Genomic DNA, 21,905 nt, shown 5'->3' with positions numbered 1-21,905 from the left:
CCTTTTGTTTTTTTTTTATTTTAATTACATCAAGTACTGGTGTGAATGGCATTCTGAATGTGTACATTGTAAAGCATACCACAAAGAAGGCACCATTGTGCTTTGTATCAACCGTTAATGTGCGTTAATGTGTGGTAATTCAATGTGTTATAAAATTCTGAATAAGTATGCTTAAGTATGTTTATTTGTTGGACTGAGTTTAAATATTGAAAAGTAATTTAGTATGAGTGCAAGATCTTCCCTAAACCCTTAGCTTAGACCTCACAATTTAGTTTCAAATTAACCTTTTTAAAAATCAGGGCCAACATATGGTACCTTGTAGTAACTAATGTGTACATTCTTAAAAAGTACAGGTGGAATGAGGTGTTCCTTGAGGACTTCATTAGAAGAAGCTAAGTTGCTTCCATAAAGAACAGGGTTTATATGTTGAGATGTTGCCTGTAGTGTTAAAAGTCCTTAAGGATTTCTATAGGCCTGGTATATTTTTAGGGATTTAGTATTTTTAGTATATATTTGTAGCTAAACATGGATAACTCAATCAGCAAAAATCCAGTCTATGCAGAGTAAACCATTATTAATGTGTAATAATGTTAGTAATGTTACTAAAAGGACAGACGTCTTCGCCTCTCTGACTAGTGAATCTAGTGAATCTCATTCCTGGTTCTGGCAATGTGTGTATCACAGCATCGTGTAGGCAGTCACATTAAGGCTCATGGTGGAGAAGGTTGGTGACTGGGCCCCATTTATGAGGTCTTTATAGGCCCATTATCAGGTCCCTCTTTTTGATACTGACCCAATTGCATGTCTGATGCATGATGAAAACAGAATCATATCAGAACTAGCAGGTAAAAACAGATTTATACAATGTGTAGATTTTGAATGGAGCACTAAATACCCGTTCTACCACATTTATAAGCTTAAATAAATCAATATATATTTTTTATTTACTGTATAAAAATTGCTAATAAAACATAACAATACTGGATAAAGGGAACTGCCTCACAATCCCTACGCACACACATGTTCACCCATGTTCACCCATGACTCACAGAAAGATTTTGTTTCCATCATCACAGACACCTGATCCATATTCCTAATGTGTCTCATCCAGAGGAGGATCAATTGCAAGCTGTAACATGATAATCTTTATCTTTAGCAGAATGATTACTCTAAAATAATAGGGTTGTGGAGAACATAATGAAAAGCATTTGAGTCATTGTTTCTTGAAATTTACAATCCTACTAGTAATAAGGGTAGTTGTGGGAGAAAGAGAGGGTAATAATAATAGTAGTATCTATGCTGTTCAGCACTATTTTATAATGTAGTTCATAGGGCATAGCGCGCATAGACAATATGTGTTATTCATCCTCTGCAACAACAGAAGAAATAGAAATAAAATACCCCATAATAAACAAACCCTTTCCTGAAAGATATGACACACAGAGTGATACAGTTCCTTAACAGCTTCCATTATCACCAACACCTGATCCTAATTCATAATGCATCCATAGACAAATCTTTCACAAGCAGCAATATGATAATCTCTTAAATATGATAATCTCTTAAACCTTAAAAGTTCTAAATTATTTCAATAAAATCTTATATAAATGTGTTTTATCAAAGATGGCACGTAGGGAGACGTAAGTATTATGTGTTCCACACAAAAGGTCATAATCAGAATTCTGTGCTTTTTGGCCCTAAAAACTTGGCTTAGGGTTTTTCTTTCTTTTGACTCTTCACTTTATTTAAAAATCATATTTTTCCAGCTTTTTAGTTACTGTCTTTTTAGTTACTGTCATGCATGCATCCACTTTGTTAGGACAGATTAGACAACAGGATGCACAATTTTAGCGAAAATTGGCATTTGATGAAAAAGAGGTTGACCCAGAGTTGAAGACATATTCAGTTGTTCATGGTGAATTTGTGTAAAATAGATTTAATTTTACTAAAATCATTTTAAATGCTGAGATATTTTAGCACAACAAGGTGGACACTGTAAGTTGTACTTTAGCTAAGTATGGTAACAATATGATAAATAGTAAGTGATAATATAAGTGGTGAACATGCAGCAACTGCCTTCAGTCTGTTGAAATGAAAATAGTGGAAAGGTTGTGATGTCACTGATGTCAAAGGATGCTTCTTAAAAGAGCGGTTATCCCAAGATAACAAGGTGGACAGGGAATTCATGAACATGTTAAAATAGCTCAATATTTTTATGAAAATAGTTCAATAAAAAATGCCCTAAAATATAAAAAAATGTGAAAACCTTTAAAAAAAATCATATAACTTAACTAGGTGCCAAATTACGCACCCTCCACGCACACACACAGTACAAAATGTACAAAACATTCTTTAAAGTGAAATTTAACATTCCTATATATTTGTAATACTGGTTTATTCATGGTAAATGTAATTTTACACAGTATAATAGTAGTAGTAGTAGAAGGAGGAGAAATAGTAACAGTATAAGTAGTTATGTTGTTCAGCACTAGTTTTATAGGCATTACGGGATGGGATGTGTCCTCTATCCTCTATGAGAATGCCAGAACTAGCAATAAACAACATCATTTACTGAAAGACATGACTATATTAACCCACTTCCTCATAGATGGTGATGAAACATTGTCTCTCTGGCAGTAGAAACCACTGATAAGCGAAAGCCTACAGGCCACATTAACACACTTTATTGGGATTTTGAAACCTTGTATGTCTCCAAGCTCAATCAGGCCCACACGGTGTTTCTAATTATCAATACTAAACTGATTAATAATAAATTAATAGTGATAAATCTACACTGAGGGGTGTGGTGGTCTGAAAGTTAGGTGTATTCAGATAAATATCTGGCAATATCTGCCCAGTATTATCCTAGCCATGCAGGAGCGCCCTGCACACTGCAGGCAACACAGCCTCAGCATGTGTACACATTCAAATAAACGAGCTGCAGAGCGCAAATTCAGCTTTTACATCAACAATAATTGGAATAAAGAATAAAATAACATTGCTGTTACATTGCTTAAATGAGCTGCTGGGGTACCTTTACAGTATGAACGTGCAGGTCAGTATCCTCTGTTGAGGCGCTTAGAAGCGCTGTGCTGTTGAGATACCAACGCACCAAAGTCTTAGAGCCACCAGCCTCTTAAAGAGAATGACAACATGACATAAAAGAAGGAGCTGGATCAGATCCTGCCCCACCCCCTGGACTCTGCAGCCAGACCATGTCTATTTTTGGGGGGAATTTTTAAAGAAAGCCTCTGAGTATCTCAAAGTGAGTTGATTATTTGTATAGTAAAATATTTATATTTATTATATAAATATTTTAACCCTTTCTCTCCCATGGCTCCCTAGCTGGACTTTGCGTTGTATTAGATGGAATAAAAATGGACCAGGAAGCGCAAAGATGGACGCTCTGTTTCATTGGCAGGCTCACACAGCAGCTCATCTCAACTTCAGCTTTAGAGAAAGCACACAACACTGTCTGTAAATTATGTGCAAATTCCTAAATTTCCTTTGGGATAAATAAAGTATCTATCTATCTATCTATCTATCTATCTATCTATCTATCTATCTATCTATCTATCTATCTATCTATCTATCTATCAATTATCCACTTGCACTCAGAGATCAACATTACGCAGAAATAATAGCTCTAAAATAACTCACAGATCGTATAAAAATAAAATAAAAGCATATAATGATTTAAACTACATTTAAACTGGTATTTGAAACTCCATGACTAATAAAATAAATGATTTAAACTCCCAGAAAACAAGAAAACTATGGAAAACAAGATGCAAAATTGTTATGGACAATCAAAATCTCACAAGTGAAATAGTTTTTTTAAGCAGGCTGTAACAGAACTCAAAAGGAAAAGAGGACATTTAATAGCAAAAAGGAGAAAATGGAATTTTAATGTTTGTAAATAATTTTGTAATATGTTGTGAAGTTGGATATTGTATTGTATCGTATTGAAATTTAAATTTCAAAGTAAGGTAGGATTTTTTGAAACAATCAATAAAGTATAAATAAACTAAAGACAGACAGACACGCCCTAAATCCAGCTGATGCGCTGTAGATCAATAAAATAGGGTCCTTTATTATGTTTGTTGGGGTATTGCGCAATACTGGACTTTCCGCGCTATAGTGTCAGATTTCTCAGCAGCTCTGGCTGCAGTGTTTTTGCTTTCAGGATGTGATGCAATCTTTTTCTTCCCCTCCCTCAGAGTGTGTGTGTGTGTGTATATGTGTGTGTGAGACAGCAGGGGTCCGTTAGACTGTATCAGAGCGGTGTAGAGTCTCTGAGAGAGTCGGTGTTCAGGCTGGGGGCTGAGCGGCTGTTTTCGCGGACAGTGGGTGAAGGTAGGTAGGCTGTATTAGTGGGTGAATCTGCAGTGTTGTGTTTCTGTCTGCAAAGATCTGTAAACAGTGTCTGATGCTGCATTCACGTGCTTTTCGGGCGGTAGATATATGTATCTATCCGAGAGGAAAAAAAACAGAGGCGGTCAGCAGTCGGTCATGTGGTTTGTGTGGGAAAAAAAAACTTTTTAAAATGCATTTTTTATTTTTTTAACCTATTTCTTGCTTAATAACTCATAGGTGGTTTGTAGAATGACCTAAAAAGTGTGTTACTGTTACTGTTAGAATTCACACATAAAAGGCACTTTAATGTTGTCTTTAATGGTATTTTACCGTTGTTTTCATGCTCAGTTCGAGCTGCATAAGAAATGTAGATGTGCATGACTTGAGGATCCCACTTCAGCAGACATGTATAACATACCAGAGGAACATACTCTATAAGTGCTCTATCAAAATGTGTCTTGACTAGAAGTTGAAGTATTCTAAGCTCCACACTTGAGTAGCAGTACTAAAGTATTTTATATTTTTTGTGCTTAATTATTGCAAGTAGTTTATTGTAAATTGAAGTACTTAAGTACTGAAAGTAAAAGTACAGTACTGTGTTATGTAGTTATTACAGAAAACAATGGAAAGTTCTTAGAGCGAGGTCTTCTTATAACACAGCCTGATCAAGCTTGTTTTTTTTTTTTTTTGTTAATGCTACTCTTGGCGATGACAAAACATTAAATTAAAAATATATATTTCAATAACACACCACTGCAACAAAATAAATATTAAAGTTTATTTGGCACTATTGCTGCTGGATGTCTAGGATTTCATTCTGGGATGAATAAAGTATCTATCTATCTATCTATCTATCTATCTATCTATCTATCTATCTATCTATCTATCTATCTATCTATCTATCTATCTATCTATCTATCTATTTCTTGTTGCATACAATATGATATGGCACACCTCTAATTAAGATTTTTACCAGATTATAACAGAAATCAATAGGTCTCATTCATGATCATCTTTAACTGGAGTTTTTATTAGTTCAAATTACAAAAATAGATAACAGAGGGTGAAATTCTGTGCAAATAAATTGTCACATTTGACTAGTCAAAACATTAAGTATTACATTAAGGATATGTCATCGCTGTCAACTGAAATACAAGTATCTCTATTTTTGATGATTTTTAGTTTACTACATAATTTGAACACACAAACTGTCCCTTGCACTGCGTCAAAATTTCTTGATGAATAGACAAACAGAAATTCTCCAAAATTACCTAAAATAAACTATTTTTAGCTTGACCTCCATCAAAAGTAAAAAAATAAGATTTTGTCTCTCTCCTGTAAAGTTTCTGTTTTGTTTTTCAATGGACAGCAACGATGTTCTCCTGGTAATGTGACTAGTCACAGTTGCATTACTAATCTGTAGATCTGATGTTATGATGTCACTAATAAATATTTTCAATAAAGCTACATACACAGCTTTTACTAGTAAAGCTCCATTACAGAGGTCTTGAATTACAGTTTTTATAATTGTCATCCCGGTTTGATTATATGTCCAGTTTTTTAATTGCCCTATAAAAATGATCTATGAAGCTGTGAAGCTTTATATCTGGGCATTATTTATGTATTGAAACATTAACACAAAAATATACAAACAGTCAGTTTCACAAGGAGGACCCACAATTTAGCTGGTTTACGTGGAGCTGCTGGTAATAAATGAACAAATCCATACAGTGGCTGAAGTTCACAAAGAGATCTGGAACAAAACCTGTGTTGATCTAACAGTATCCTAACCAATAAATCAATACGCATACTGAAAAGAGTGCACTCTGGCAACAAAAACACACTTACTGCTGAGATACATAGTTTTAAACATTGATTTTTTTTTTTACTTATTTTCAAAGTACAGTGTTTCAAAACCCATTTGTTTTTGGTTGCATTCAAAATAACATGTGATTTAGACACTGCAAACGTGAAATCTGTTTTTATATAGCAGATGTGTTAGGCTACTGAACACACACGCTCACTCTGGCACACTGTATACTGAGCTTGAGTAACTAGGAATAAAAAAGAAGATATTTATGTAGTTACATTACACATGTTTGTGATATATTTACAAACACACAAAATGTGTTAGAAATAAAGTTATAAGTTGTATGACATGCTTGTATGTGTTTCAGAAAGTTGACTCAAGCTGAAAGACCCAAAAGCAGCCAATATGAATGTTTCTCAAACAATGCCGACTGAGGAGTCCCTCACGTGTCTTCATATTAAGCTGTACCATCCGGATCAGGCCGTAGAGGCTCTCTATCAACACCTGCCCCTGAATCGCCATCACAAGATGAACGCAGAGGACCCAGTCAGGCTGGGGCGAGACGGGCAGACGTGCTCTTTTGTCCTGAACGACCTTCGCGTCTCCAGAAAGCAGATTTCGTTCTTTGCGTATCGCAAGACTGGGAGCACGGACCTGCACTTCACTGTCCAGAACATCAGTCAAAGAGGAAAGATCATAGTCAACGGCTGTGAACTGGGGTACCTCGAGCGAGTAGACCTGGAGGATAAGGCCCTGCTCAGATTCGGCAAATACGAGATGCTGGTGTTTAGGGAGCCTGGTGAGGCACAGGACAGTTTCGAGGTTCTGTTCCAGAAGCAGAACATCCCACCCTCACGAGAAATGGGTATGGATATACCCTGTACGTTAGCGGTGATGGACACTGGTGTGAGAAACTACCACAATGGAGAGCTTGTGAGCCAGGAGCCACTGGAGTCTGATGAGACTGTGTATGCATAGCTGTAGGAAAATCCCTAGCTGTGCTCACTGTGACCCAAGGATGAGTTCACCCAGTGGAGCTGTTTTTGTGGCTATTTTGTGGCCTCGGAATGGGGAAGGCCGGTATTGAATCAGCAAAAGAGACAGTTCTTCATTTAACTGAGGAAGAAACAAGTACATTTAGAGACCTTTCACCTTGAGATTTCCCTGCTTCATTCATTTTAATGCTGTTACTCAAAACCTTTTGTATGTCCAAGTAAAATGTTAACAATTATTTTTAACTGGAACTGCGAGCTAACTGTATTTTTCTAAACACCGAGGCGGAGTTTAGCCTCTCTCTAGTATTGTTATTATTCTTTTCTTTTTGTATTATTAATTATTATTTTATTATTTTTTAAGTACTGTGAATATGTGGAGTGTGTATTTACTTATTTCATGTGTAAATATAGGATAGCATGCTTTATGAGCAACAATGTGAAATGGAAAGAACCATGAAGGACAACACTTTGTATTCAGTTTAATAAATGACATTTCACAAACTTCTTGGAATTTCTTTGGATCAATAAATGTTGTCCACATTTTTCAGAAGCTGATATATCTGGATACTGTCTATTTACACAAAGCAGGTGACAGGAGAGTGTTTGCATTGGGAGCTTAAACCAACAGCAAGGGTATTTAAAGAATGTAATGATAAGAGACTATGTGGACACAAATATTGGAACACACTTCTTAATAATTGACTTCCGGTGATTTATTCAGTCCCATTGCCAAAAAAAGTAAAAATCAAGTACCTTTGAAGTCTGTCTTATGTTTAATTTAAATGTATTTATATTGCGACTTCACAGAGATACGGGCCCAAGCCTTTTACGATTAAGCACCATGGTGATAGTGGCGACAGTGGTGTGGAAAAACTCCCTCATACTAAGAGAAAGAAACCTTAAGAGGAACTCATCCCCCTCAGGTGGACCCGGAGAGGACAAACAAATAATGGAACAAAAGCAACTGTACAAAGAGAGATAATGAGGAGCTATAGCTGATGTTAAAACCGGTTCTGAGTTATGAGTGGGAGTAGGTGACAAATACATGCTCAGTGTTAATGCTAAAGCCAAGGCAGTTTAAGTGTCCGTATGTACAGCTATAGAGTATGGCATGAATGGATCAGTGCAGGGTTCACGCTTAAAGTTAATAATAAATCCAGGCAGTTTAAGCATCCGTATGTACAGCTATGGACACCAATATAAATTGGATTATTCTAAAGAGCTCACTGGGTTCATACTGCCACAACAAGTCAACCACAATATTATAGCAATTTCATGCCACTAGTAGGCATACAGTGATAATATGATAGTACGATTAAATAGTATATGACATATTCTATCTAAGAAACACAGAATGTCCAATACTGAGATCTTAAAGTCAATAATGTGATTATTCTTACAAGTCAATCCAACACTCTGATGGCTTAAAATAACTGTAGAGCACTTAATCTGCTGTTAGAGCTGCTATGGGTCAACAACTAAACATATTATAATAATGCCTATGGATTTAGAACACCTGTAGGTGTAATGTGTAGCTGTCCCAATACTTTTGTCCATATAGTGTAGCCTGTTGTTTTGGCCCATCAAAATGCTTTATGACATGTTGTTCAACACTCAGCCACACTCTTTTCTCTTTTATTTTGTCTGTCTGACATGCATGCACAGCACAGAACAGCACATTGCTTTCCACATGGCTTACTTTAAAACAGCTCCATGATAACATGGGAGTGTCATGTCATGGGAGTCATGGGGTGTGACATAAGCAGGTCACATTGGAGACCTCCAGGCTACTATACTGCAATTCAAATCCAGCCCCAGAAACAGAGCTTACTCTCTGGTGAATTCCCTCATAACAGCAGAGCCTTAAATAGCCTGAGTGTAAAGCTTGGGGCTTTCCCAGGCTTGTTCAGCCTCAGCAGGCAGCTGCTAGGCAGCCCTCTTTTCACAGCAGCAGTAAATTCCTGGAAGGAGCTGAAGTAACAGAGCTGAAGTAACACCTAAATCCAAACAAGCAATAGCAGAGGTGGAGGAAAGAAAATGTAAATAATAGTTACTAGTGGTGATATAATTTTGCTATATCAAAGTATCTTGATATTGTATTTTGCAATACTGTATTTATTTAACATTATTAGTTTACAGGGGTTTATTTAGTGATATGTTTACGGCACAACCTCAAAACAGCAGTATTTTTCTTTATCAGTCCTGTTTTGGTTCTGACTGCTTAAAAATGTACATTTCTTTTACTAGATTTTATGAATAATAAAATGGTATTTTCCTAAAATTGCTAATACTATTGCAAAATATGATATATATGATATGATATATTGAACTGTAAGCCCTGTAATATAAAATAAGAATTGTATTGCCCGGGTTATGCCAGTACACAGCTCTAACAGTTATGCTATTATTCAAAAGATTTGCCTATAATTATTGTGATTACAATATGGTACCACTATTGTTACCACTTCCACTATTGTTGTTGCCATTTTTGTCCAGTTTACTTTGGTTGCAATTTTCGAGATATATTGACTCTATTCTTACTGTTAATCATGTGTCAGATTGATGGCACAGGGGATTGTTCACAGCTTTTGAGTAAGTGTGAAGATGTATACAGTAAGCATTGAGCCAAACATTTTTATTGTGGCCAAAACTCCCATACGACTGTATTCAAATTTGGATATTTACTTTTAACCAAAAGGAATTCAAACTTCTTTACAGGTCACATTGCTTTGAACCGCAAAAATTATTGTACATTTTCCCCATTTGAAGGAACTGTGGAATGTTCAGCTTTTCCACAATCCAGCTGAGAGAACATGTACAGACATCTTTCTCTCTATTGCTCTCCAGTAATGTATGTGTATAGAGAAGCTTTTGGACCAGACACCTTTACCCCACATTTCAGACCAAAGTTTGTGGACTCTGACCAAGCAAAATTGTTTTGGCTTTATTAGCCAAATATATTTGCATTCCAGCATTTAGCCAAATGTTTTGGACTCCACCACTATACTGTACTACAAACGTATCAGTATAAAACATAGCAATACTATTGCAACCAGCAGAAGCAACATCTACAACTGGCAACCAAGAACTATAAAATAGCAACAACCTAGCAACACCTGAGCAACCAACACCTATACCACAGCAACGCAGCTGAGCTGCAATGCATTTACAGTTTTTGCACTTTCTATTTAATACTACATTTCTATTAATTTTGCATTAATTTCCAGATTTTTTTTAACAGTGTTAAGATAGTTTAAGATATTTTATTTGCAACTATAAAATACTATATATAATCTTTTATAATTGCACCTTAAATTTGATCAGTTGTTCTGTCCAGGATTTTGTGGGTTGTCAGGGTTGGTCATTGCATGTCATAGAATTATCATTGAATGTGTTATTAATGTTTTATTACTTGATTTTATTGAGCATGACACTTTTTCCAATAATCAAGATAAAAAAAGTTGCCTGAACGAAGAACTTGCTATCACGTTTATCTTATTGTGAAAGAGACTGACAAAACAGGAAATGTTAAATTTTAAACTTGAGTCTGTTTACTGTTCCCTTGTTTTGTTCTCAGGAATAATTAAGGTCAAGGAAAACCTGTCTGATGGGTTTAAATCACAATGTTGTTCTTATCTATTGAAAGAAACTGAGGGCTGTGTATAATATGAGCAGTTCAGGGAAAGACTGTAGTGGAGTGAACCCAAGAGAAATGTACTGAACCTAATGGCTTATTCCACACTGCTGATAAGCTCTGACTTGAGTCTGAATGATCAAATTTAAGACAGTGAATCCTTGTGTTGGCCTTTCTTAGTATCGTCTCTGATGCATCACTGATCCAGGATCATGATGAAATCTGAAAGTTCCCGCGTTGAGGACACATTTTGGAGATTAATTATTCTAAAAGTGAAACAAAATGCCATATAGGCTTATAGCAGTGATATCTTAACCTCAGCTGACTTTATAAAATTCTTAGAATAAGAGCTCTTCAAGTAAACATAAAAACTCTGCCCCAGGCTGAATAAAAAAAATACAATGAGTCTAATTAAAACACTATAAAAAGTGATGTAGATCATTTTAGTTTTTGTGTCTTTGATAAAAAAGCAAGCTATGTACAAGCAAAACACATTTTAGCACTTTTTAGCAAATTATTGCTAAAAAGAAAAATATTTGTGTAACTGAAGGCAATGATTAAGCCTGACACAGAAGGGTTGAGACACACTGAGATACTTTTTGGAGTAACAGTCTCTACACAAGGCTTTCTATTATATTTTGAAGCGCTGCTATGTGGATTCTACTGCGTTAATGATTAAAGCATCGGAAATTGAGTTAGTTCAGTTAGTTTATTTTAATGTGTGATTTGCTTTCCATTCTAGATTAAATACTTGGTTTTTGGCTGAAGAACTGGGAACACTGGCTACCAGGCTCCAGTGTCTCCAGGTTATTGCTCAGTCCTCTACTTGTGTTGCTGCTCCTACAGATGGCCATGTGTATCCATATAATTCAAAGTGTAAAATCCTGCACATCTTCTCTTCTACTTTATAACAGAACTTTGTGTTGCTGGAATGCTATAACTACAGTCTTCCACCATCCAGTACATGCAGTCACTGATGATGTTTTTAATACATTGACTAGTCACCCCAGCTCCAGCCTACAAGATCCTACTGCCTTAATACATGCTACAAAAAAAATCACACATGCCCTGCTACATAAGTATATGATTTATTCATTCATTTATTCAAAGTGTTCCACACACATTTACTTTAATATCTCTTTGTGTTAAACTGTTTAATTTGCACAGGCTAAAATAATAATTAAACAAATATGTCACAAAAATATATCTGGTCTCTGAAAGTGCAACATACAGTCCGTTCACTGTTATGCAAAAATCCTGTATTTTTAAAATAGCAATTTTACAAAAGAGGAAAAACGTCCAATGGAGTCGATTTTTGGAGTATTTGGTTCAAATCATCTTGGAGCCTTTTAATTGTTCCATTTATCACACTTAAAAGTATAACTGGGCTTCTTATAAAGAAACTTAGGATCACACAAATAAGCCTGACTAACTCATTTATGTAATGTTATGTACCATATTTCTTGCACTACAAGGCACACTTAAAATCTTTTAATTTTCCCAAAAATCAAAAGTGTGTCTTATAATCTGGTGCGCCTTATATATTAAAATAATTTTACAAGTTGTACAGATTGTAAGGAGCAGTAAAGCCACTCCACTGAAGTCCAGCATTTCAGTTTAGTTTTAGTTTAGCTCTCCAGCAGTATTAGCATTAGCGCTAGCTCTTTTGACATTTAGAGGTGAGAGTTATCGGCTTGCTAACCCCAGCTAGCACTGCTGAAGCAGTATTAGCATTCGCCGCTAACCACACTAAGCATTAGCTCCTTCGCTGATCAGAGGTGTGTATTTCGGACTGTAGTCTGTGTGTTAAAACAAACTATTGGGAGGAAACGCTTGCTTATATCGCCCTAGTTTACTGAAACGCTCAGGGTTCCTCAGTGAGGCAATGACTTGCGGCTAGTGCTAGCGGTTAGCTGCTAATGACTTATTGGAAATCTGGAAATCTAAGCTTACTGTAAATAAACGGAAGCATTTTACTTACCCAAATAATCAGTTTTCATGACAGAATTTGTGTAGATTAATATCCAACGACTTTAAAATATATATTTTTAAAGAATTACAGTTTTGTTTACTTAGCTTATCTTAGCTTTACAGGTCTCGCCACCCAGCGGAATTAGAAGGAATTAGCAATTTAGAAGGAAAACATGGCAACACCCCTGTTCCTTACTAGTGTACCTTAATGGACCTTATAATCCGGTATGCCTTATGTACGAAAATAGACCAGAAAATAAATGTTAATTGATTGTGTGCCTTGTAATCCAATGCGCCTTATAATGCGAAAAACGGGAATGTAATGTTATGTCCTCTTCCCCACAGTGTGTAGTCATTCCCCTACTCTACTGTACTGATGTGCAGAGTTTTTTAACCCTATGGTCCAAACTACATACAATTAATTTACTTAATTAGACCTAATACGTGCATTGTTTGTACTCGGTTCAGGGTGTTGTTAAGGCATACACTGTTTAAGTAAAGGTTTAAGGTATCAGTTTCTGAAACAATTTAAGTTAATTTAAATACAAAATTACAGGGAACAGGGAAAAGCATAAAAAGATACAGGTTTTTGTGTGGCACCGACATTATAAATAACAATATTAGATTTAACATTGCCTGTGGTGGTAAACAGAAATTTAAATTGCTTGACCTATGCATATAAAAGTGCAGTTTCCTCAAAAAATAAAACATAAGTGCTACGTAATTCTATAAAACAGCCTGTTAAATTGGCTCAGCTTGTGATGACAGTAAATTCTTAAAACTAGACATTATATAATCTTTAAATAACTATATATAATCTAAGTAAACCTTGAATTAGGTATACAGTAATTATTATCTGATTAGTATCCCGCATCAGTCATATGTATATGGTCAGTGGGTTATGACTTGAGGATGGGGTATGGCGGCCATTGGAGACTGAAAAGCCACGTTAACAGAGGAGTTCACAATCACTTGGGGCTGCTGGCGGCGATACTTCAGTTCTCTGGCTATCTGACACCACGCACAGATTCCACAGCAGGTCGACACACAGCAGTCATCACACATGGAGCCCTTAAGGGAGAGACAACCAAACAAGAGCAGATCAGTCTTAATCTGAACCAAATGTGATAATTAAACCAAACACAAAAAACAAGAACTTTAGTGTTGCCTTAGTGGTCATAGTGGTCAGGAACCAATTTCCTCACTGCACAAAACCAAAATCTTAGCAACATCTTAGTGAAATTATTTAATTTCCAGACAATACATCATATTTTCCTCATTTAAGTCTTACTTCAAAGAATTGGAGATTTTAGTCTAAAGCTGCTGAATGTGCTTGATGTGCTTTGTTTTGCACTGACTGCAAAAAGACTTCCCATTTTTAATCAAGTTGGGCAAGAAGAACTTTGTTTTCACATCTTTCCAGCTCTGAGTTAAGGAAAAGGAGAAGTCTGAAGCCAGTTAGAAGTGTGGACACACGCACTGCTCAGAGAAGTGATTTAATTTTTTTCCTATCATTTACTTATAATCAAAGATATGAAATGACAAATAATGCCATAATTTATTTTTCTTAACCCACCCAATTACCAGGAGTCTCAATATCTCTCACAATCAAAAAAATAAATATATATATATATATATATAAATTGAAACTAAATTAATGAAAACATAAATGGATGGATGCAAAAATTCATGAGTTTTTAAACTGTGTGCCATCATTGACAACAATTATATATGGCGTCACATCAATGTCAAAAGTCGAGGGTGCAAAAATAACAGGTGAAAAAAATTAACCAGAGTGTTTTGACATTTTGCGTGGGTAAATGAACTTCTCGTGACCACAAATGTGAAACTAGCGAGCAAAAAAAAAAGGAATCGTGTGCATGCTGAAGAAAATGTTGCTCTTGAGCTTCATTTTTCTCCTCTCGGGTGCTTTTTTTTCCTCGCACGCTGTGTGAATTACCTGCAGCAGCAGTTTGTGCTCGACTGAGTGTTTTGCGCTGGAGTTTTGAAAGGGGTGGTTTATCCCATTTTGAGGGGACCTATAGGGCAACACATTACATTTAATCCTTTAGGATAGGGGTTCTTAACCTTGTGGTTGGGACATACTTCCAGGGGGGGAGGGTTGCATTTTCTCAGCTAAATTTGCGATGAATCTGATTTGGGTGGCAAAATTTCTTTTTCTTCTCTGAATCACCAAATTTTTCGGAGCCTACAAGGGGGTTGCAGAGTTAAAAAGGTTGAAATATACCACTTTAAATAATACATTTTCCTGATTATTTCATTTACACGCCATTTTACTTGACTTACTATCTAGAAATGCGCACCCTCTCCGCTTTTAGACTCTTTGGCCCGTTTTTCTGCGCTAGAAATGCGCACCCTCTCCGCTTTTAGACTCTTTGGCCCGTTTCTGACACCTAGCGTTCAAACTTTGAATCTCACATTATAAAAACCTGCTTAACAGCGGGCCAACTTTCATTCTATTTCTCGCGGGCCGCTCCAAAAAAGGAAACGGGCCGCAAATTATCTGTGGGCCGTAGTTTGGACACCCCTGATCTAGAGGAACATTATCATTATTTAGTTAGAACGGGCAGCCTAGCAGGCACTCAATTCCACTCACATTCCCATACACAAACAGGGCAGCTGAAAGATTTTTTTGACACTAAAGAGGGTACTTTAGGGCTTGGAGGCAATAGCGCACTGGCAGTTTCAATGACATCTAAAGCCTATTGAGTTGCCTTGGTTCTTTATGCAACCGAAAATTGTTTTTATATAATTTTGCACAAATAAGCTTTTGTAGCAGCTTTATCACACTTTATAGTTGTTATGAGTGTGTATTGTATTTATAATAATTGTATTAACAGCATTAAAGTGATTTTATTTGCAGTTTTGCTTTAGGGTGCTGTGTGTACCTGAATGTGGTATCTCTCTCTCATAGAGCTCCTCATGCTGTAGGTGACAGGAGGGATCAGACCTCCAAAGCACAACTCCACCAGGGGGAGGCACATGCACTCGCCATACTTCTTGGTTGTGTTACACATCAAACAGTATGGGCACCAGAAGCCAAAACAGCCTGTACACACACAAACACACACATAAAAAAAAAACTGTATGTTATCTTGTAACAATTGAAGATGTAAAGAGATACAAAACACAGTGCTATTTCTCTAATAACAATGTTTAGAATGATAATTAAGCACTGATATTTCTTATGTACGAGGTCTGATTCTAAAAGCTAATGTTTGCATTTACACACTGTGTCACACCCTGGCCCTGTTCCGTGTCTGTCCTGTTCTGTCTCCGTGTTTGATCTGTCTGCCCTCCTGTTTGTTCACTTACCTTACTCTGCACCTGACCTGTGTTCCTTTCGTGTCTCCACCAAAAAGTGTTTTCACCTGTGTTTAATTTGTAGCTCCGCCCCCCTCGTTCCCTGTTCTCAGGTGTTCCCAGTTTCCTTTCCTGCATTGTGTGTGTATTTATAGGCCTGTGTTTCCTGTTTGCTTTGTTGGTTCTCGTACATGTTTACTACGTCTATGTTCTCTGTGTTTCTTTGTTTATTTTTGTATTATTTAATAAAATCACTCGCATTTTCATCCATTCTCCGCATCCTCTCCCTGCTCCTTGCTGCACCTGTCACACTGTATATACTTATTTTAGGTGACAAAATATTCTTAGGCAACTTTCTGCATGTGTATTATAAAGCAATAATACACAAGAGAGAGTGCTATAACGTGTAATATTGGCACTGCTGTGCTGCGGTCAAAGTGCCAGTATGACACATTACAGCACGAACCTCGAGTGTATTGTGATTATACCACAGTTCCATTATCGCTGTTTATTAAAAGATTCTGAGTGAAAGAGGATGAGAAAATACAATCTTTTTTGGTTATAAAAAATAGTTCCATTGCTGCTCTGTTTGTAGCTGTGCTGTTTGGCTTGTAAGCGCTGCATCGTTGCTAGGTTATCTGTATGTGGAGGATTAATACATGGAGAGCTTCGTTTACAGTGCATTACTGGTTGATAGTGGCACTCATAGAGCCTCTCAGCCAATCACATTGCAGGGTCTGAACTAACTGTGGTATAATATGTGATTACTAAATCACAGCAGTTCTATTATCATTTATTATGCTGCCAATTTTTCAAAATAAACATATATACATATATGAATAGTAAAATAACTTTCTAAGCACACAATGTGCAAACACACACACACACACACACTCTTTCACTCACAGATGCCCATGTCTTCACAGCAGTCACATATCCCGCTGCTCCACTGGACAATTCTCTGGTTGTCTGGAGGCTGGAAAGCTACTGGCTGCACAATAACTGTAGGATTGGCCATAATAACAGCACAGCCCCGAGGGACACACACTGACCTGAAACACACACACACACATACACACTTTCAGCCAATCACGGTTTCGAATTACACACACAATTTAAATAATAGCCTCAAGCTTAATCAGTCTGTAAATCTGGCACACTAAACCAAAACTCCATCCACTCTTTAACACACAGAGCTACAGTGAGCCATGCTGTATTAGAAACACATCACAAAGTTCTTCACATTCACACATCACTGTTATAACCACGCTTCTCTACACCACCAAACATGCTGTTCTTCTATTACCACATTACTAACAGAACATTTAACCCTCTATGGCATGGTGTTGTTTTCAGTCAACAAAACACTTTTTTTATTATTGCATTGTCTTTTCAATGTTTTTATTACATAACAAGGCAATCATGTCAAGCAGTGATTTTTTTTTTTTAATGAAGCTCTCGAAAAGTAGGCTAAAATATTTGTTTCTAAACACATATAAAAGTCATGCTTTAGAGGGTTAAAACACCTTTATTTTTACAGTGTAAACCTGTCTCATTTATAAAAACTGTATAATGCAACAGTTTATAGTTGCTTTATAACTATAATTTGATTAGTTAGTTAAATCACAGGGTCTGACATAATCGTGAAATTAAATTAATTAATTACTCAAACAGTATATCATTTATTTAAATCTATCTATCTATATATAAAATAAATAAAACAGACATAAATAAAATTAGGCTTAAAAGGGTTTGCTTTATTCAAATGATGTTTATGGGTTATTGAGGTCATTTCGATTTACATTTGAATATTTCTTTGCATGTAAACAAAGTAGCGCTCCATAAGTGTTTTTGTCAGGATTTAAATAGGGCAGATTTCCTTGACCTTGCTGGGCATTAGACCAATAGATATGCTCCACAATGACATGGAATTAATTTTACGTAATTATGAGTTTCTTTGATTTAAATAAATTGAAAACCTCTTGAATATAATCAAGAAGAAGATGGATGATCACAAGCCATCAAACCACAAGCTGAACTGCTTGAATTTTTGCACCAGGAGTAAAGGCATAAAGTTATCTAAAAGCAGTGTGTAAGACTGGAGGAGGTGGACATGCTAAGATGCATGAAAACTGTGATGAAACACCAGGGTTATTCCATGAAATATTGATTTCTGAACTCTTAAAACTTTATGAATATAAACGTTTTCTTTTCATTATTTGAGGTCTGAAAGCTCTGCATCTTTTTTGTTATTTCAGCTATTTCTCATTTTCTGCAAATAAATGCTCTAAATGGCCATCTTTTTATTTTTAATTTGGGAGAAATGTTTTCCGTTGTTCATAGAATAAAACAATTGTTTATTTTACTCAAACATAAATCTATAAACAGCAAAATCAGAGAAACTGATTCAGAAACTGAAGTGGTTTGATTAAAAATAAAATAGAATATTCAGTAGATGTGGATGCTACATCAATACAGTCTTTCATTCATTTATTTTATAAAGCATCCTACTGTACATATTATGTTGTGACTATTGGCATTATAATCGGCTGTTCATAAATATTGAAGTATTGCTTTTTAAGTATATTATATAATGTTTGTGTATATGTATGTATTTTAAATGTTCTATATACAGTATATATATATATTTTTTTTTTTTATTTAAGATTTTCCCTTTCTCCCTTCCCACTAAACTGAACAGCTTTCAGAAATGCTGAACAGAGAGTTGAACAGTTTGCAAAATCATGACTGATTTGACTGTAAATGCAAACATACAGCAGTAAACAGGGGTGGGATTGACAGGGCATCTCACAAAATGATATTAGAACAATAGGTTGCCCACAATAACGATGAAATTACGATACTGTGATTCAGTGATAATCAAAATATATTGCAAGACAATTCTGAAGATACGATACGACGATACGATACGACGGAAACAGTATGATATATCCTAATATCAATATTTTGTTCCACCCCTAGTAAACACAGTCCTGTGTACTGCGCCACAGGGGGCATTCATGTCAGATCTCTCTCTTATATTGTATGAAATCTCCGCCCAAAACAGAGGAGATGAAACTCTGTACTTTCAGCATTGTTCTCTGAGATGATCCCATCATCCTGCAGGGCCTGTTCTGCACCCTCTCTTTAGGAATCAGGGAAAAGCAGTTCTACTTACAATGTATTCGTTACTACAGAAAACAAACACAGTGAAACACAGTAAAACGCTGTGAAACATGAGATGTTGGAGTAATTTGAGTTTCTTCTTCTCCTATAGAACAAAACTGCATTTGCAAAGCTGCTTTCCATTGCAAATTTACTCTCCAAACATGGCTTTCTATAAGCCACATTTACGTGATGTACATTTCCATAACCACACAAAACCTAAGCCCCCTCTTTTCATTTCCCAGAGAATAAAGGAGAACTTAGAGGATCCATTATCAAAGAACCCACTGCTATTATGAGCTCTGTCACAATCACAGCCAGGAAGTCACTAAGTCAGGTAAATCACTGTTGTTCAACAATAGAATTAAATTTAGTTTTTTTAAAGATGAAACAACATTATTAACATTTAATACACTTTAGATTACAATTTCGTGTCTCTTCCAGGATTTTGTGAGGACATAATCTGTTCAGTGAAAAACCATCAACACTCAAATACATTCACATACTGAAAAGATACTTCAGATTAAAACAGAATTAAGACAAATATTACTTGTAAATTTAACACATTTAGATTTTTTGAAGTAGTTTTATGATCCACATCTAACAAAATGCTAAAACAATAATAGAATGTATTATATTTATAAGATAAAAAATAAATCAATCTTTTGTTAGAATTTTGTTTTTTGTTTTACAACCATTTAACATTAAATGTAGTTTATTTTTTTATATATATATATTATTCCAACCACATTTTAACATTAAAGGTCAGTCATTATCAGTTATGAACAGACATAAGCACACCCTAAATTAACCTTAAGTTGTATTTTTCATGTTTTTTTTATGTAAACTTTCGTTATTCTAAAGACACAATTTCAATGACAATTTAAATGTACCGGTTTCACCTGTTCTGTATTATCAAAGAGTGTGTAGCCTAATTGATCTCTGTAAAATATTCCTTTCTAACATACTGTTACCCCCTCTATTTATTCTATTAATCTGCAATAACCAATCAAAAGCACATATTTATGATTTAAACAACAAATCACTATCGCTAAATAAAACATACAAACAAACAAACAAATAACAAACAATACATCAACATCAACAAACACACATATCTTAATTATTACATGTTAATAAAGTAATAAAACCAAAATCTTCACGACCTACCTGTTACCGGAGGGATGTCACGTACACCTGTTTGTGTTTGCAGTGAACACAGGCAGTAGCTGGGCAGCTGTGCATCCAGCAGGCTGCAGGTGGAGCTCCCCTCAGTGAGGTGAGGGCGTCACCTGGGACGATCACAGGTGGAGGAAGAGGAGAGCGAGGGGCAGTAGATGCAGTTGATGCAGTATACAGAGCTGTGATGAACTAAAAGCATTTATCTTAATCAGACTGTGAGGAGAATTCAGTAATGGCTGCACACTAAGAAAAGTAAGTACAGACTTGTACCTAAAAGAGTACAAAGCTCGCTGGGGCTGTACCTTATATTAAGGTACAAAAAAGTACCTTTAAGTTAAAGTCCTCTTTTGTACCCATGGTTTTTGTGCCAGTAAAGATTATAAAAATTATAAACATTATCATCAACTGAATATGGCTCAAAAACTTGATGATCCAAAATTGTCTGGCTTTCAAATAAAAAATGTGCAATTAAAATATATATTGTTTATTAGTACAGTGATACTGAATACTGAATGTACCCTTTGGCTGCAGGTTAAATGGTACAAATCTGTACTTATTGCTGTTAGAAATGACTTTGTACTTCAGAGGGAACGAATCTGACCCTGTAAAGACCAATATTGTACCTTTGAGGGTACAATTATGAAGAGTGTACCTTTAAGTACAAAAAAGTACTCATATCGTACCTCTGTTTTTTAGAGTGTGTGATGTAAGACATGCATGCAAATGATGCAATCAAGATAAACACTAAGTGCATCAAATGCATTTAGATATATGCTTTATTAATATATGGTAATTTTAGTGTTCTTGTGAAGGTGTGTTATAAGAGAAATTAATGTGAGAATAGGCTTTATGGCATTTTTTAATGCTTTCCAGGTGAGTAGAAAAGACAATAACCAGTAGTGGACAGTTTATGTAATATAAGTAATTGTAACTATGTAAATTGGATTTTTTTTATTGTATGTTATACTTCACAAAGTATTTTCTATTTACTCTTATTTTTGCTTTAACTTCTAACTCTAAAACTTCACATTTAGAGTAGCCTACCGGTTTACAGTACCGGTTTCCCTTTCTTTTTTTCCATTTAAGCTCTTCAGGTCCAGTCGATAACTGGAAATGATACAAAATCCACTGAACAAAAGCCTTTTAGGAAAAGAAATTAAAACTAAAACCTAAAAACTGAAAAAGGTCATTTTAGTATTGTAAAAAAAAAAAAAGATTTTTTTTTTTTTTTTTTTTTTTTAATAAAAAAAGAAGCACACTTTCCTCTTCATTATTTTACTTTAAATAAATTGTATTTCCAGTAACGGAAGTCTTTTATGCAAATCTGTTTCTGGTTTTAAAAACGTTACAATTATAAACACACACAAACGATTTTACATACATACTTTAATAAGCCATACACTTTAATTCACTATTTAAATCAGTTAAAAAAAAAATCTAGTACAAATTACACTTATCCACATAAACG

General features: G+C 35.5%; 2 protein-coding genes across 2 annotated transcripts; one reads left to right on the top strand and one right to left on the bottom strand.

The window, feature by feature from the left end:
• Nucleotides 1-4,213: 4,213 nt before the first annotated feature.
• Nucleotides 4,214-7,662, top strand: tifa (TRAF interacting protein with forkhead associated domain). Its single transcript, XM_007250176.4, has 2 exons — nt 4,214-4,356; nt 6,534-7,662. The coding sequence occupies exon 2, from the start codon at nt 6,572-6,574 to the stop codon at nt 7,142-7,144; it is 573 nt and encodes a 190-aa protein (XP_007250238.3). The 5' UTR covers nt 4,214-4,356; nt 6,534-6,571; the 3' UTR covers nt 7,145-7,662.
• Nucleotides 7,663-11,867: 4,205 nt separating this feature from the next.
• On the bottom strand, nt 11,868-20,623 carry ponzr6 (plac8 onzin related protein 6). Its single transcript, XM_015606045.3, has 4 exons — nt 20,426-20,623; nt 16,997-17,142; nt 15,676-15,836; nt 11,868-13,837 (listed from the first exon to the last, which is right to left on the bottom strand). Exons 2-4 carry the CDS (start codon nt 17,106-17,108, stop codon nt 13,658-13,660), a joined length of 453 nt encoding a protein of 150 aa, XP_015461531.1. The 5' UTR covers nt 17,109-17,142; nt 20,426-20,623; the 3' UTR covers nt 11,868-13,657.
• Nucleotides 20,624-21,905: the final 1,282 nt, after the last annotated feature.

The sequence above is a fragment of the Astyanax mexicanus genome, chromosome 8, assembly GCF_023375975.1.
Source record: "Astyanax mexicanus isolate ESR-SI-001 chromosome 8, AstMex3_surface, whole genome shotgun sequence".
Lineage (NCBI taxonomy): Eukaryota > Metazoa > Chordata > Actinopteri > Characiformes > Acestrorhamphidae > Astyanax > Astyanax mexicanus.
This window is presented reverse-complemented; position numbering and strand designations above follow the sequence as displayed.